This window comes from Falco peregrinus, chromosome 2 (assembly GCF_023634155.1).
Source record: "Falco peregrinus isolate bFalPer1 chromosome 2, bFalPer1.pri, whole genome shotgun sequence".
NCBI classification, from domain to species: domain Eukaryota; kingdom Metazoa; phylum Chordata; class Aves; order Falconiformes; family Falconidae; genus Falco; species Falco peregrinus.
The window spans coordinates 24,814,243-24,828,960 of NC_073722.1; the positions used below are offsets into that span (position 1 = coordinate 24,814,243).

At 45.1% G+C, this 14,718-nt stretch overlaps 1 protein-coding gene across 3 annotated transcripts in view; it reads right to left on the bottom strand.

Annotated features, from left to right (window-relative positions):
* The window catches only part of ADAMTS3 (ADAM metallopeptidase with thrombospondin type 1 motif 3), a 134,889-nt gene that overhangs the window by 16,623 nt on the left and 103,548 nt on the right, over positions 1 to 14,718 (bottom strand). For all 3 annotated transcript variants that reach the window (XM_055796450.1, XM_055796449.1, XM_055796451.1), the window contains exons 6-13: positions 8,946 to 9,029; positions 7,613 to 7,769; positions 6,321 to 6,426; positions 5,245 to 5,388; positions 3,581 to 3,713; positions 2,963 to 3,076; positions 1,716 to 1,861; positions 986 to 1,161 (exon numbers count right to left, since the gene is read on the bottom strand). In XM_055796450.1, the coding sequence (XP_055652425.1) occupies positions 986 to 1,161; positions 1,716 to 1,861; positions 2,963 to 3,076; positions 3,581 to 3,713; positions 5,245 to 5,388; positions 6,321 to 6,426; positions 7,613 to 7,769; positions 8,946 to 9,029 (1,060 nt within the window). The remainder of the gene's footprint in view (positions 1 to 985; positions 1,162 to 1,715; positions 1,862 to 2,962; positions 3,077 to 3,580; positions 3,714 to 5,244; positions 5,389 to 6,320; positions 6,427 to 7,612; positions 7,770 to 8,945; positions 9,030 to 14,718) is intronic.

A 14,718-nucleotide genomic window follows, 5' to 3' on the forward strand; every position in this document is an offset into this window, starting at 1 on the left:
CAGTTCCCCTCTAAAGAGGCTCCGAAGACTGCGTTCTCAACAGCAGCTTTCATTCTGATCCTACTGGCAACAGGGTTGAGTTTACAAAATCACAAGGACGCAGAAACATGACAGCAGAAAAATGAGTCTATGAGAAGATGGTGCACAAGCCAGGTGAAAAGCACGGAGGATTTAATCTGTCTTTATCCTTTTCTGAAAATACTGGCTGAACATGTATTTCTTGGTTAATGTCTAACTCCTCAGCCATCCGTGTAAAGGGTATCTCAGGAGATCCCTGAGGAAAAAATGCCAGCAACTCTGCAACACCTTTCAGTGAACTAGGAATCTGTCTTTGTGCTCCAAGCTGTCCTTGTCACTCAAGGTTAATTACTGGGTTGAATTAATGTCAGTAGCAAAGACTGACAGAATCAGGCCAAGGCAGATGGATCTACAAAAGTGTGGGAAAATAAAAAGAGTGGGGGAATAGGAAGAGTGGGGAAACACTATGAAGGACCTCTCAAGTAGTGCCATTAGAAAAACATGTTAATGCTTCCAGCGGCTACCATCAGATGTTGACCCTTGGCACTCAGGCAGATGAAGAGCTGTGCAGCAGAGAGTGCAGGAAGGGTTCTTCACAGCCCAACCAACAGCTTTCCACTCTTTGCCCCAACAGCAGCCAGCCAGAGCTCAACAGCACAGCGCACCACACACTGTGATCACCCACCGGCTATTCTGCAGCAGGAGCTGGGAGCCTCAAGCCTCTTGCTGCATCACCTCCTCACCAAGAGGACGATGAAGCCAGGAGAGGCTAGCTGGCCTAGGGTTGGGGAAATGACAGCTGTCTCACAGGGCACCTGTTCTTTCCTTCAGGAGCCATCCTTTCTTCCTGATTTTTCATCTCACCCCCTGCTTATTCCTGCTTTCTGCACAGCTGATGAACAAGACCCCCACAAGCTGCGGGAGATTCCAGGCCTGACTTCTAATAAAGGCAAATAACAGAACTTACAGTCAGGGTGTTCATATGGCAGCCAGTGGTGCTTGCTGTTCTGATACTCAAAGTGGGAATTGCGTTGCTGGCATTGCTGCGCTCTGAAGTCCTCAAAGTGCTTCGGACACTCCTCTGTATTGCAAAGCTGGAACTCAAAATTGACACCAGCGCAGTCCTCACCTCCATTGACGGGCCTGCGAGGAGAAAACATCCAAGCGATTCTAAAACCCTCTGGCCACTAGCTCTGGGGATTCTTCATCTGTGTTCCGTGAAATTTCACACTCTAATTTAAGAGACAATTTTGCAAAAAAAAGGTGTGTGAAGTGACAGAAGTGGAAACAGAGCAGTTACACTGCAGATACACACTTGCAGTACAACCTCAGCGCTTGCCCGTGCATCCCCAAGGCATCTGCTGAAATTCAGAAGTAATATATGTGCACACACATGCTGCCAGCAGTCGGTTTACAATGAGGAATTATCTAGGTCTATCCTACAGCCTGCTGAGCTCACACACTTTTCACTCTCTCATACATCAGCTAAATCATTGGGATAGTTTTCCATAGGCTTTCCCCTGGAAATAATTGGATTCTCCAAAAACGATGCTGGCTCCCTGCAAAAAGCTGTATTTCAAGGGGCTTGAACAGAACATGAGTTTTGGTGGACTCCATCCAAAACGCAAATATCATTTAAACTGACAGCTGTTACAATTCCCAGCTGACTGGGAATACCAGCCAGCCAAAAGACCTACATTGGATTGTTGCACTGGCGTGTCCGAAAGCGAACTCCAGTTCCACAGGTCCGTGAGCAGGAGCCGAACTTTGTCCAGGGTCCCCAGTTGCCATCCTGCTTCAGCTGGTTAGCGTTCTTCCACATGCAGTGACCTTTATAGCACCACTGAGAGAAATCGGGCAAGGACAAGAGATGAGAACAGAAACAAAACCCAAACCAAACGCAGAATTGCAGTAATATCAGAAGCACACAGAGGTGAGCTCACAGGCAAAGGGATGTCGTGGAGAACGGGCTGCAAGCAGAGACTTTCTGGGGGACAAAGCGGGTGAGGGCCGATGTACTTCGGGCCCAAGAGCAACTGACCATCCTCCCTGAAGGCAGCCCGCCCCATGAATGGCGGGCAGCTCTGCTGAACCTGAGCCTGAACACTTCCACGGGAAGAGACGTGAAACTCAATACGTTCCACCCTCCTCTTCACTTAAGTAAGTTTTGCTTCATTTGAGTCTTAGTCACTACCACCTTTTTGAGGGAATTTTAATATTCTGCATATTAGCAGGATAAAGTTTTTGCTGAGGATCGGCTGGGGTTTTTTGGGTTCCCCCAAGTGTCCCCCCTCAAGTGGCCAAATATCACTTATGCAAATAGGCTGGGACAGAGGGCTAGTCAGTGGGCAGGGTGTTGTTTTGCTGCTGGCTAGGACATACTCAGATGGTATAACTGGCTCTCCTGTATCTCAAAATACATTGAATTTGCTAAACAAACATTTATTTGCGTGTAATTTTATAATGAAAAATGAATCAGTAGCAGGACATCCACTAATGGGGTATTAAAAGGGAAAAATAAAGAGCTAATCCCAAGCCTACACAAACATTTAGCCACAGGATGTCTGGACCACAAGCACTAAGCAGTCCTACAGTAACAGCATTATCTGCTACCATGGATTCCCAAAGACGCTCTATGGACACTTTGCAGATGAGACAAGAATCCAAAAAACGTAACAAAAAGGCCACAGAAGAGGCTGAGAATGGGTTACACCTCAACTGGGGTTTCTACATCCAAAATTTACTCTGCACTGGGGTAAGCCTTGTACTGTTCACAGGATATCACAGGGGTAAAGCACACCTCCCTCTTTTCCCTTCCTCAGGCTCCTGCCAGGGGATGCTGGGCAATTCCCTCTTGTCCTCTGTGCCCTTCAACCCAAACGAATGCAGCTTGGGTTTTGGTTTTTTTTTTTCAATACAAACATAGTGAAAACACAATACTCACTTTTCCAGGGGCACATTCTGTCCCATCAAGTGGAGGTCCTTTCTTAGTCTTACAGAAATACGGGTTATCTGGATGGCTACACCACAACTGCTTGCATGGGTCAAAGGTTCGGAACTGAAACGCAGCACATTTATGTGATGAAATGCAACATTAGATTATTAATAGTTTTCAGATAAGGATTCAACCCACCCCGTCAATTCATCTCACGCACAGGGCTAGCAGTAAGTACAGTATCTTCAAAAAGAAAAAGGCAAAAGTATCTTCAGAAAGCAAAGGGCAGTTCTTATTCCCTGCGTCCTTGAGCTGGTGTGAAGAGGAAAAAAGACACCCAGAAATGGGAAGAAAATGAGGGGTTTTTTTCCGTTCTTCCTTAGGATCACTACCACAGGTCTGTGTCGTATGGACAGTGCTGCCATCCATTTGACCATTAACCCAAATGACCCAGCTGACTGGGTTTCACCCATAAATATCTCTCTCCTCTTTATAGATCTGTTTAAACTACTCCATTAACTGCTCTTCAATTAGGAGCAAAATGCATATATTGCAGCTCTTAAATAAGGCCAGGCACCAACTTGCTGAATGAATGTTTTGTCTTTGCAATGACTGCCTTGGACATACCGCTGTGCACATTTTATAGCCAACGCCAAAATCAAAGCGGCACTGTTCATCCATGGAATAGTTGATGCCTGGCAGTTCAGGAAGCTTGGGCCAGTCATGTTCAAAAGGATCGTCAAGGAGACAGTCATAAGAGCTGTGGAAAGAAACACAGAAAAAAAAAAAAGTCATAAGATGTAGTGATTTGGTTTTTTGATTAGGGAGGTCAAAGTACTTACTCTTAGTAAGGCAATACTCCTTTCCTACAACCTGTTTTCTGTCCTGTTCACATAGTTATTGCTCCCCAAAGCACCGACAGTCCCTTCTGAAGGAATACCGCCTAGTGCAGCGGGACTGAGCAGTGGATGGGAAGATCCTACAGCAAAATCCCTGCATTTAGTGGAGACTGTGGAGAGGCATCTCCAGCCCTTCCCTGCCCTAGCGACACATGTGAAATGTGCACTTTACTTTCCTGTCACCAGAGATAGGAAACAAACACTGCTCCACTCTCAGAGCCAAAGGGGCAACGCCTCCATGTGCTTCGGCCTGAAGTATGATGCCTAATACAGGGCTGGACGCAAAGCCCCTTGTAGTCAGAGTCCTTCCACTGATTTTATGGAGCTTTTTGGAACAGGGCAGTGGTCTGAGAACAAAGCCTTCTTACCTGACATCTACTGTATCAACAGGGATGAAGCCCTGCCCTAGGCAAAGAGCAAGAATAAGGCTCGCTTTTTTCTCATTCCTGTTTAATTCTGATGTGATACTGGCAGGCTGCTCCTTCTGCACTGGCTATTTCACTTGAAGCTCTAAGGTCTCAGTCCATTGCCATTTTATGCTTTATGTTACAAATAGGGTTTCTTCTACAGGAAATTTGGGTCAACGCATTAAGTTTTCAATCAGTTTTGACTGGCTAACCCAGCTGTGAGCCATGGAGAAGAAAGCCTGAGTAAGAACAGGATGGAGAGGTACTTCCATGGAGGGAGACTAGAGCCAGCACAGTAAGAGATCTGTTCTCCTTTTCTCCCTCATTCAGACGCATGCTGCCTTCTCTCTTCCACAACTTTTGCTAGTTCCTTTTCTGAGTTTAGGGCTTCACCCTGCCCGTTCCCCAGCAGAACTCCGAGAGAAATCAAAAACCTAGAGAAAGCACCAGTTACCTAACATAAATTCTGCCTGAAAGCCTCCTGCTACCATTCCTCTCCCGAGGATGTGATGGGCTTGGAGTACAGCCCTAAGCAAGGAAGCATCATTCCTGGCTTATAGCTTTTCTGATATTGATTTGAAGGAGAAAGAGAGTATGGTAAAAAGGGTGAGGGGGAAACGGCTCCCTTGGAGCAGGCCAGCCGTGCAGGCAGTAGTATCTCGCCGGGGCTGCAAGGAAGCACAGAGGAGCCTACCGGGATGCCTCCGAAGGCTGAACCCTGCTGGGAGGCAGAGGGCAGGCCACCCTGGGGGATCCCACTCCTGTGAGGCCCCAGTACCGCTGCATTTAGAAAAAGGGCTTCCACAATTGGGGGTCCTGTTTATGACACTTGTGCTCGCCCCTTCATGCCGGGATTGCCTCTTCTCTTCCCTTCACCGTCTAGCGGAGGGCAGCAGGCAGCACACTGGCCCCACATCCCAGGAACTGCAAAGGCTTCTGCTTCCTTCTGTACGACAACTACCGCCGAGCACTGACGGGTCCTTACTGTATGTATCTTTTGAGTTCTTGGCCGCTGCATCTGGACCAGTGGTAACGATGAAAGGCAGCCTGCACCAAGGGAGCCATAACACTCCCCATGGCTGTCTCATCCCCACATCTGTTCCCTTGACCATCGTGCTCCATTCCCAGCCTGTAACAAAGAACCAGCGTCAGAGCCCAGGCAGTTCCCACTCTTCCACAGGTAATACAACTGTAAAGAAAACAATTTTCCATGCGCACACAACCATGAAATTGTTCTTTGCGTTCTACAGATATCACCTGCATTTCAAACTGATCTTTGATGTCAGAACCTAAGGACGCTCTGAATACTTTTTAATTCATACTTTGTTCTATTTGTTTGTACCGGGAATGAACTAACTAGATGATGACAACTTCATATGCTTTGGAAGAAGGTAAACAACTCTGCTCATTAGGGAGCTGTTCATTCCGACATTCAGTTGCTCACATTTGTGTACTCATTTATCAAAAGCAGCTATTTGAACAGAGCTAACAGTTATCATGGTGCATATCCAAAGAGCTAACACTGTTAGCATGTTACATCTCCAAGTGACCTGGTCATCTCCAGTTGGGCTAAATCCCTCCTGATGAACTGAACAAGTAGCCTGCACTACTCAAGGATGACAAAAATCAGATCCTTAGTGCTTGTCGTTAATTCATCCAGACAGCTAACAGGGAGAACTTTTCTTAATCTTTACTCCCACCCTAACATTCTATCCATTTTATCATTCTTGAAGAGATGCCAAATCTAACAAATCAGCATGTTCAGTTGATGAGAAGAAAGAAGTTAAGGATGCTTGACAAGCTACTGTCTCCACTGCCTGGGCCTTCCAGGTTTCTTACTGACTTCTGCATCACCCTAGAGAAAACAAGTTCCCCCTCTCTCTTCCCCCTCCTTTCTTCCCCCACTTATCTCTTCATTGCTTAAACCACTGATGCATTCCAGGGGGATGGAAATAAAATTAGCATAGCTTTCATATAGCTATTAAAATTAAACCATTGGAAGCAAGCAGGAGACACAGCACTGTATTTTGTTGGTGATCTAATTGTAAAAGTTAGACTTACACATGACCAGTTTCATGAGCAACAACAAAAGCTGATGAAAACCCGTCCTCATGGTTGAGAGTACAGCTTCGGACCGGGTGACACATGCCAGTAACAGGAGCATACCCTATGGAGAGAAATCACGTCTCATTCTTTTGCCCATTACATTTATTTTAAACAAGACACCCCCCCCATAAACTTACTACCTGAGAAGAACCTAGGATTATTTTCTTTTGATTGTCCATTTTTTCTCTGTCTCTGCAATTGCTGTCAAACAGAGTAAATAGCTCTGACATACTGGGATTGATTCCACAGGCATCTGTGTTACTTCAGGCACTTTCACTTTTATCACCAAAGATGCACAAGATTCTTCTTGAATTAAAAGGTAGCGTTATAGGCTGGGATTTTTTGCATGTGTGCGCATTAGTACCTTCATTGACACACTGCCTGGTGCATACTGCACATCTTTTCCTCAGTAAAAGCTAAAATCTTTCTGATGACAGGGAAGTCTGCCTAACAGCTCCACCTAACCAGTTTCAATCCAGGCATGCCAGCCCAGACCTGAAAGAGAACTGAGACCTTTCTCTCCCCTTGAAAGGTGAAGGGACCATGGAGGTACTGCACACAAATCCTTAAGACATCTCCAGCTGGACAGCCAAAACACGGTCTCACCCAGACCTTTCTTTATCTGCACTGACATAAATCATGCGTTGTGAATTTACTTCCCATTATCGTTAGTTCCCTAGTCATGAAGACTAATGCAGGTATCAAAGCAGCTGGTATGCCATCTATAAAAAGCAATGTACAGTGAACGATGCAATAAAACAAAAGCAAAGTTGAATGCAAAGTATATTGAGCGTTCCTAGTGATCCCTGCAGACACATGCACAAACACCTGGTGTTTGAAGAAAGTAAATCGCTATTTACTTATATTTCTCAAGTAAGAAGTCTAATCTGCTACAGTTAGACGTAAATGGCAAGGACTCCCATGGCAAGGTCTACTCACTTTTTATAAAGTACAGAAAATGAATGGGAGGAAGAACTTTCTTTGCACGACACAGTAATGACTACATGCTCAGCCTGTCCACATGAGCCTTTTCCAAAGCCAGAACAGGGAACCGGGAGATCTGAGGAGCGTACATGCCTTCCCCAACAGCACCAGGTTTCAATACATCTTTAAAATTGAACACTTCCTTAAGTATCTGCTGAATCAAGGCCTACATTGCTTATTGTCTCAGGATCACCTAACAATGCAATTCCGCTGTTCTCCTATTTCCAAGTCCCGATAGTTTTGCTCCTGGTCAGCTGCATTACCTTGCATACCAGCGGGCCCAAAATCTTGCCTGGTTAAGAAGATGGCATGATCGTGATGCTCAGAGTGATTGGGGTCCGACTTCTGCTGCTGATACGCCCAGCGGCAAACGTTCTCCAAGCTTCTCGAGGGATTTCCCCTTTCAATCAAGCTAATGGACTGAAAGAACAACACATTAGACCCAGGAGCTCCTAAAGGTAGAAAATTCTGACAAGTTTGGATTTTCTTGGACCACTACCCAGGTTCCCCTTTCTCTCTTCCTAAGAGAGGAGTTATCACTGTCACGACAGCCTTCTCTCCTACCAGAACAGAAAACGTGCACACTAGCACTGACCATGCATGCGTAATAGTACATCTTTGGTTTTTTAGTTTTTTTTAAGGCAGTTTAATGAGTGTTCACATCATCTATGAAAATAACTGCCTTTCTGCATATAGCCTGTAACAGGCAGGAGGAACAGACCACTTGATGTTAGGATCAAATAAGGCCATTTTTCTTTCTTTTGTTGGAACTTGCTCAGATTCTGGACTGCCAGAGGACAAAGTGCCTCAGCTGAGATGAATGAGCATGCAGTGGCACATGCAGATGGTGTGGAGGCAGTAAATAATATCAATACATAGGACAATGTCTCAAATGGTAGAAACACTGTAATGCCAGCAAACGTGTACCAACGAGCACAGATTACACATCTGGATCTGTTGGACCTCTACTACAGTGTGTGCCTACAAGCTCAGTAAATTTAGTTCCAGGACAAACATCACACTGATCTTTTGACTTGCCCAAATTCAGTGTCTGAGTTAAATGGGATAGGATCTTTGTCAAACCCTAAACAGCATTAGCACTTTCCTCTCATCCTGAACATTTTAACAAGTATTTGTTTCAAAAATCTCTGAATGTATTTTACCAGTAAAATCAATGTACTGTTACAAGTACTACCTGGGGTACAAAGTGGAGGAGTGTGTTGTAATCTGGTAAAAGGGGTGTACACAAAATGAGAAAAGGAGATAGTTGCCCTAGAAGACTGCTTGGAGGGGGTGCATCAGCAAGCCATGTTGGTCACCCAGGATGACTGCTTCTACTAAACTGGTTTAATTCCCGATTAAGGAAGGATTCACAAGGGCAAGAATTTAGGCTGCAAGCCTGAGCAGGCTGAGGGATGCTCATGGTCAGCCTCAGGAATGAGGGCACAAGCACATTTAGCACATGCCAAGCAGGGAAAGCAGTTCTCTGGACTAGCTTTCCAGTAGACTTCTGTTTCCACAATCCTGCATGTGATTCATATAGACTGTAACTACATAGAAGATGAAGGTGAAGAACTGGTTCTGAAACTTGCTTACCTTTGCATATCCTAACATGATCATTCGGACCAGCACCACATTTATGTGAACACCCAGGGATTCATCGTGGTAAATTTCATTCACCTGGGGAGGAAAAAAAGAGGAAAAATTAAAAAGAAAAAAACCCTGATTGTACCAAGGGACTTCCAAGGCAACATATATGTTATTTCAAGTGCTTACACCACTACAGTCTTCTCAAAAGAGGATTCACGTCTCAAATCATCTCCATGCAGTGAGAAATGCAGACTAAGCTTCCCATCATCACATACTCCCTCACATAGAACTTTCTGAGGTACATGTCAAGACTTTTCTCAAGTTTAACAGCCTCTGGATCAAAGCCAATAGAAAAGGTGACTGGGGAAGAACAAGACTTGAAGTTCAAACCTGGGGAATACTTATCTCACTGCTTGATTTCACTCATTTGATAAACACAATGAGGGAAACGAGGTTATTCCTGAAAGTGAAGTTACAGCGGCGTGTTCAAGTTCACTGAGGGATTTAAAAGCAGATAGAGTTTGCTTTAACAACAGAGAAACCCATGTGGCCATCTCTGCTATGCCATCTGGCCACTCCAACTGCGGATGAATTCCAGATTCTGTTCCTAGTTGTTTCATCAACCATTTGTCTCACTTCGATCAGTTTAAACACATGGGATGTGTATTTTAGTGGGGAAAGTGGGCGAACATATTTTTGTTCATTTCATAAAAGATACTCTGCTGCCAGTAGCTCTCACTCAAGGAAATGTGCCGTTAGCTTCAGCGTAGGCTTGTTCTCGGAAAATACATGAGGATTTGACTTAAAGCCATTTTTGTATTCTGAAGCTCTGGGTTGGGAAGGCAGAATATTCAGACAACGACATGAACAACCAGGCTCCATTTCTGTACACGTGTAGGCATGCGTTTAGCTTTACAGATGTGAATAGTACTCTTGATTCTAAATCAACCTGAAAATTAATGGGAGAAGTGCTTCCAAATCCCAGAAATGCTTTGGAAAATTTCATCTGAAAGTTTTAAAGTCAAGAGCATTGCCAGAGACCTAAACACTGTAGTATACCTTACAGGATAATGATATCTCCAAATATGCTTGATTTCTGCAAGTCAGCGTGTTCCATCAGAAAAAAGTTTCAGCTGCATGAAAGCATGTCAAGTTTATGCAGTCTGGAAAGACTTACTATGTTACGAACAAGTGCTGGCCTGAGAAAACACCCATCTGTAAGACAACCTCCTGAGACCTCAAAACTCTCGTCCTCCAGGACTGCAGAAAACACGCAGGAAAGAGCAAACTTGGAAGCCCACAGGGAGTCCTTATAAACCAGTCCGCAGCTTTGCACCAGACTAGGTCTGCAGAGGTCTCCAGTGAGATCCTTATGTGTCATTTAAAGGCAGAATTTTGATTCAAGTGTTTTCAGTCCCATTTCCAAAGGCAACAAAGATTAGAGTCACCCCCTTCTGTCAGTTCTAAGGCCCCAATAAATTTTGGCCCCATTTACCACTTTCCAGCAACCTTTGCAAACCAATAAAGACCTCAAAGAAATTCAGTATCCAGAAGTTTTGTGAAAATAAGCTGGTGATTAGAAGTAACAGTCTTACTACTACGCACAAGGAAGGCAGGACTGCATATGCTTTATCACACACATGTACAGGAGCTTGGAGAGTGCTCCCAGCACCAGAGGAGCTTATGCACCATTAGAGAGCCCCGCCACGAGACAGAAATCCCGAGTAACGCTGCAGTTCCACTGCTCACTGAACAACTGAAATACTTCATGGTGGGTTTTGTTTTGAAGAGTTGCTTTTTTTTTTTTTTTAGAAGCAACTAAGACTGCTGCCCTACTTTTCAGAGATAAATTAGAATTACGTGGTCACTTTGTATAAAAAGTGACTCTTTTTAGAGTGTTTGTAGAACTGAAGTTTAAAAACCAGAATCATGCAGATGGCTCAAAAATTGTTCTTCCTGAGGACATTCCTTGTGTCTGGGAAGGTGAGAAATGCCCTGCCACCAGAGTATAAATTATGGGGCTAAAACATCTGAAGATCATCAGTGAAGTTACTCATCCCCCTAAAAATGAAATTAGTATTATATTATGGGTAATTGGTGAAAAATGAATACCACTGTTCAGAGGCTGGTATATTTGAATAGGATTTAGAGGTTGGTTTATGGTGTTCTTTGGGGTTTTTTTTTAGGTCAGGCTAAACAGAACTTCCCCTTCCCCTCAGGGAAGAAAGGTCATTCTGAGTTGTCCAGACTGTGGGACCTGGCACAACAATCTTAGCCCACGGTTTTTAAAAATGCATTCCCTTTTAGGACCAGCTGAGAACAGAGAACTGTCAGCAGGACAGTTTTACAGAGATGGGTACATAACTCAGACTGCCCGTCTTGTGAAGCAATTATTCCAAAGTTCAATTATGCACCTCATATTTTCTTCCCATTAATGCAACAGCATTGCTCCCCACAATGGTTTGTGTCAGAAAAAATGCTCATGATTTCCATTGTGCCAAGAAACAATAAGCCTTCCAGGAGTGACTTTCCTAGAGACAAAAAGGATCCTGGAACTGACCTCAATATTCAAGTCATCTTTAAGATTTCTCTGTGACACTGGTTTTTACCCCATTCTCTGTGGATTGCTTTGGAGGGCTGCACTACAGGATTCCCATGAGGAACAAGTTCGTATGTACTCTTGTGACTGAAACACAGGAAATCTTAGAACCTGTAACCTCACCAGAAGGACCCAAAGCTAAAAAAAGTGCTGAAAACATCAGCGTGGACTGCAGCACTTTCCAACTGCTGTAACTGCACGACACTGTGCTTATGATGGCAAAAGAAATTACATTCCAAAGATACCGGTACAAAACACATATATAAATCACACCCCAGTAAGCCTGATTTTTCTGATCTGAGCTGGTGGAACGTACCACAGATGGCCAACTGTCCACATAGCCTCTGCTGTAGTATTTAAAAGTAAAAAGGGGTTAGAGGAAATTCAATAGCAATATGCACGGGAAGGAATCAGTCAGTACTCTCTCGCTGGGACAGTGATGACAACCGTGAGACTCTGCAGACAAAGTTGAGAAGTATCTATTTACTGAACGGATAAAAAATTGTTCAAACAGACAAAAACAATGCACCTGGCAACTGAACTGAAAGACTGCAGTAAGGAGCACTGGAAAGGGAGGTAAATGCTAACCAAGGGACTTCAGTGCTTCTGTATGAAACCCACCCACCTGTACGGAGTAGTAATGTCATGGGTGAACCCACACTCCCAAACTGACATAAGACAACAATGGTGGAATCTAAGGCACCTTCGAGCCAGACCTCCTCCCTAAAGGAAAAGTGGCTGGATTCTCACCTGTCACAGAAATTGCTGCCTCTTGACCCGCAGTCACCCATAGCTCTCCAAGTTGCGCTGGATGGTCCCCCTGAGCACCTCCTGCAGTATGGCCTCTCGGTAGCTGGCCTTTCCAGCTTGGGACATATGGCAAGCTGCAGATGCACCGCTGGTTTTGCACAGGCCCAGTGCAATTCCCCCATCAGGGTCACCCACCAGTGCTCGCCGACCCTACCTCCACGGTGCCCAGGCAGGGGCTGCAAGCTAATTCAAGGCAACCTGTGGCCCTGCCGAGGGCCGAGGTCTCAAATCACTTGGCAGGGGGTAAAACCGTTTGCCCAGCAAAGCCTCACCCATCATCATAATCTCCCCAGACCAGCTCCCAGATCTGCCAGCGTAAGTGGTCCCTTCTGTCTTTCAGCTGCAGGAGGACTGGGAGGGATGGCTGCTGCTGGGTGGGCGCACAAAGAGACACGAGGAACCTGGACTCTGCCCTTCTTCTGTTCTTAGTACTGGCGGACCCAGACTGAGTTTGCTTTCCTGCCCGTAGCGGCCTCCTTTGGTATTTTTTGATGAGAAGCGCTATATGATAACAGCATTACCTTGATTACCAGCTCTTCATTTCCTTCTCTTAGAATCTACGGTCTTTGAACACTTTTTTAAATTAATAGGATATTTCAACAGAAATTATTTAAGAGTAACTGAACTGATGGAGTAAGGTTACAGAAGTTTCTTTGCTGATGTTTCCCTCTGCTCATCACAGCAAGTTCCTCTCCACTTACATCAAATGCTTCATTTGGCTTTCTCTGGGTTTTGGGGACTGTACAGTCTCAATGACCTTCTGTTTATGCCTTGATCAAATTACTTAAATTTCCACATCTTATTTGCATGGGGCAAAATGCAGTTTCTTCATTAGTGTTCTACAGTGAAGGAATGTTGAGTAATTCAGAATTTGATGATTAATGCTGTTAGCTGCTCTACTGTTCACATCACTGGAAATGAAACAGCTTTGAAAAAAATAGTCAATCCACAGGTAGGAATCACTAGATTAAATGGCAAGGAGTGAGTCGTGCTCTTTTGTTGACACCTTCACACGCCATTAGCCTTTACTACAGGCTGAGGGCAATATTACATTAAAATTGATGTAAAATGATACATGGGATAAGTGAACATGTGATGACTGTATGCTATAGAAACAGCTCCCTAACTAGTAATTTTGACAGACAATAAGGAAAGTTATAAGCCTGACAAAATAAAATATAAAAAATCAGGGTTGTGAAGAAGGGTGGCTTTGAAGGAGAAACAGCTGCCATAGCCTCTTTTATCTTGTGATAAAAAAAAAAAAGAGGACCTGGGCTGTTCTTGAAGCCCTGCAATTCACCTCCACGCCATAACCCATCAACTGGATGAGAGGCAAGAACTATGACTCCCAAATTTGTAAGAAAAAGTCACCATCTACAGAACAGGCTGTTTGCCCATAAAGAACGTGCCTTGGTGCCCACTGTGATGTTGAAATGTGAGGAAATAAAGGGGAGATTTCCTTCTGAACCATGCTACTCAAGCATGTCTGCTTGCCACAGCAAGCTGGGCTCAGAGATGACAGTTCAAAGATTTCAAGTGAGAGAACACAAGCTGCATCATCCCCTTCATCCTCTTCCAGCTCAACACCCAAGCCGCAGCCCAGCCAGGTCAGCAGCAAGACTCCCACTGCCTGCTGTAACATCTTTTCATAGAATCATGGAATCGTTTAGGTTGGAAAAGACCTTGAAGATCATTAAGTCCAACCGTTAAAATATTACTGCCAAGCCCACCACTAAACCATGTCCCCAAGCACCACATCCATGTGTCTTTTAAACACCTCCAGGGATGGTGATGCCACCACCTCCCTGGGCAGCCTGTTCCAATGTCTGACCACCCTTTTGGTGAAGAAGTTTTTCCTAATGTCCAACCTAAACCTCCCCTGGCACAACTTGAGGCTGCCTCCGACTGGGTCCTGTCGCTTGTTACATGGGAGAAGAGATCAATCCCCAGCTCCCTACAGCCTCCTTCCAGGTAGTTGTAGTGGGCAGTAAGATCCACCCTGAGCCCCCTCCTCTCCAGGTGAACACCCCCAGTTCTCTCAGACGCTTCTCATAGGACTCGTGCCCCAGCCCTGCTCTGGTGTCTGGACACGCTGCAGCCCCTCGGTGTCCCCCGTGCAGCGAGGGGCCCAGCACCAAACACAGGATTTGACGTGTGGCCCCACAGTGCCCAGTGCAGGGGGACGGTCCCTGCGCTAGTCTTGCTGGCCACGCTGGGTCTGACACAAGCCAGGATGCTGCTGGCCTCCGTTATCTAGGGAAGGGTTTTACAGAGAACAACAGAGACTTAAAGAGGAGCAAGTATTTGGCTCAGTGAAGTTTCATTGTTTTTCATTTTTGTAGGTGTCCAGGCTCTGCAACACAGAGCAGC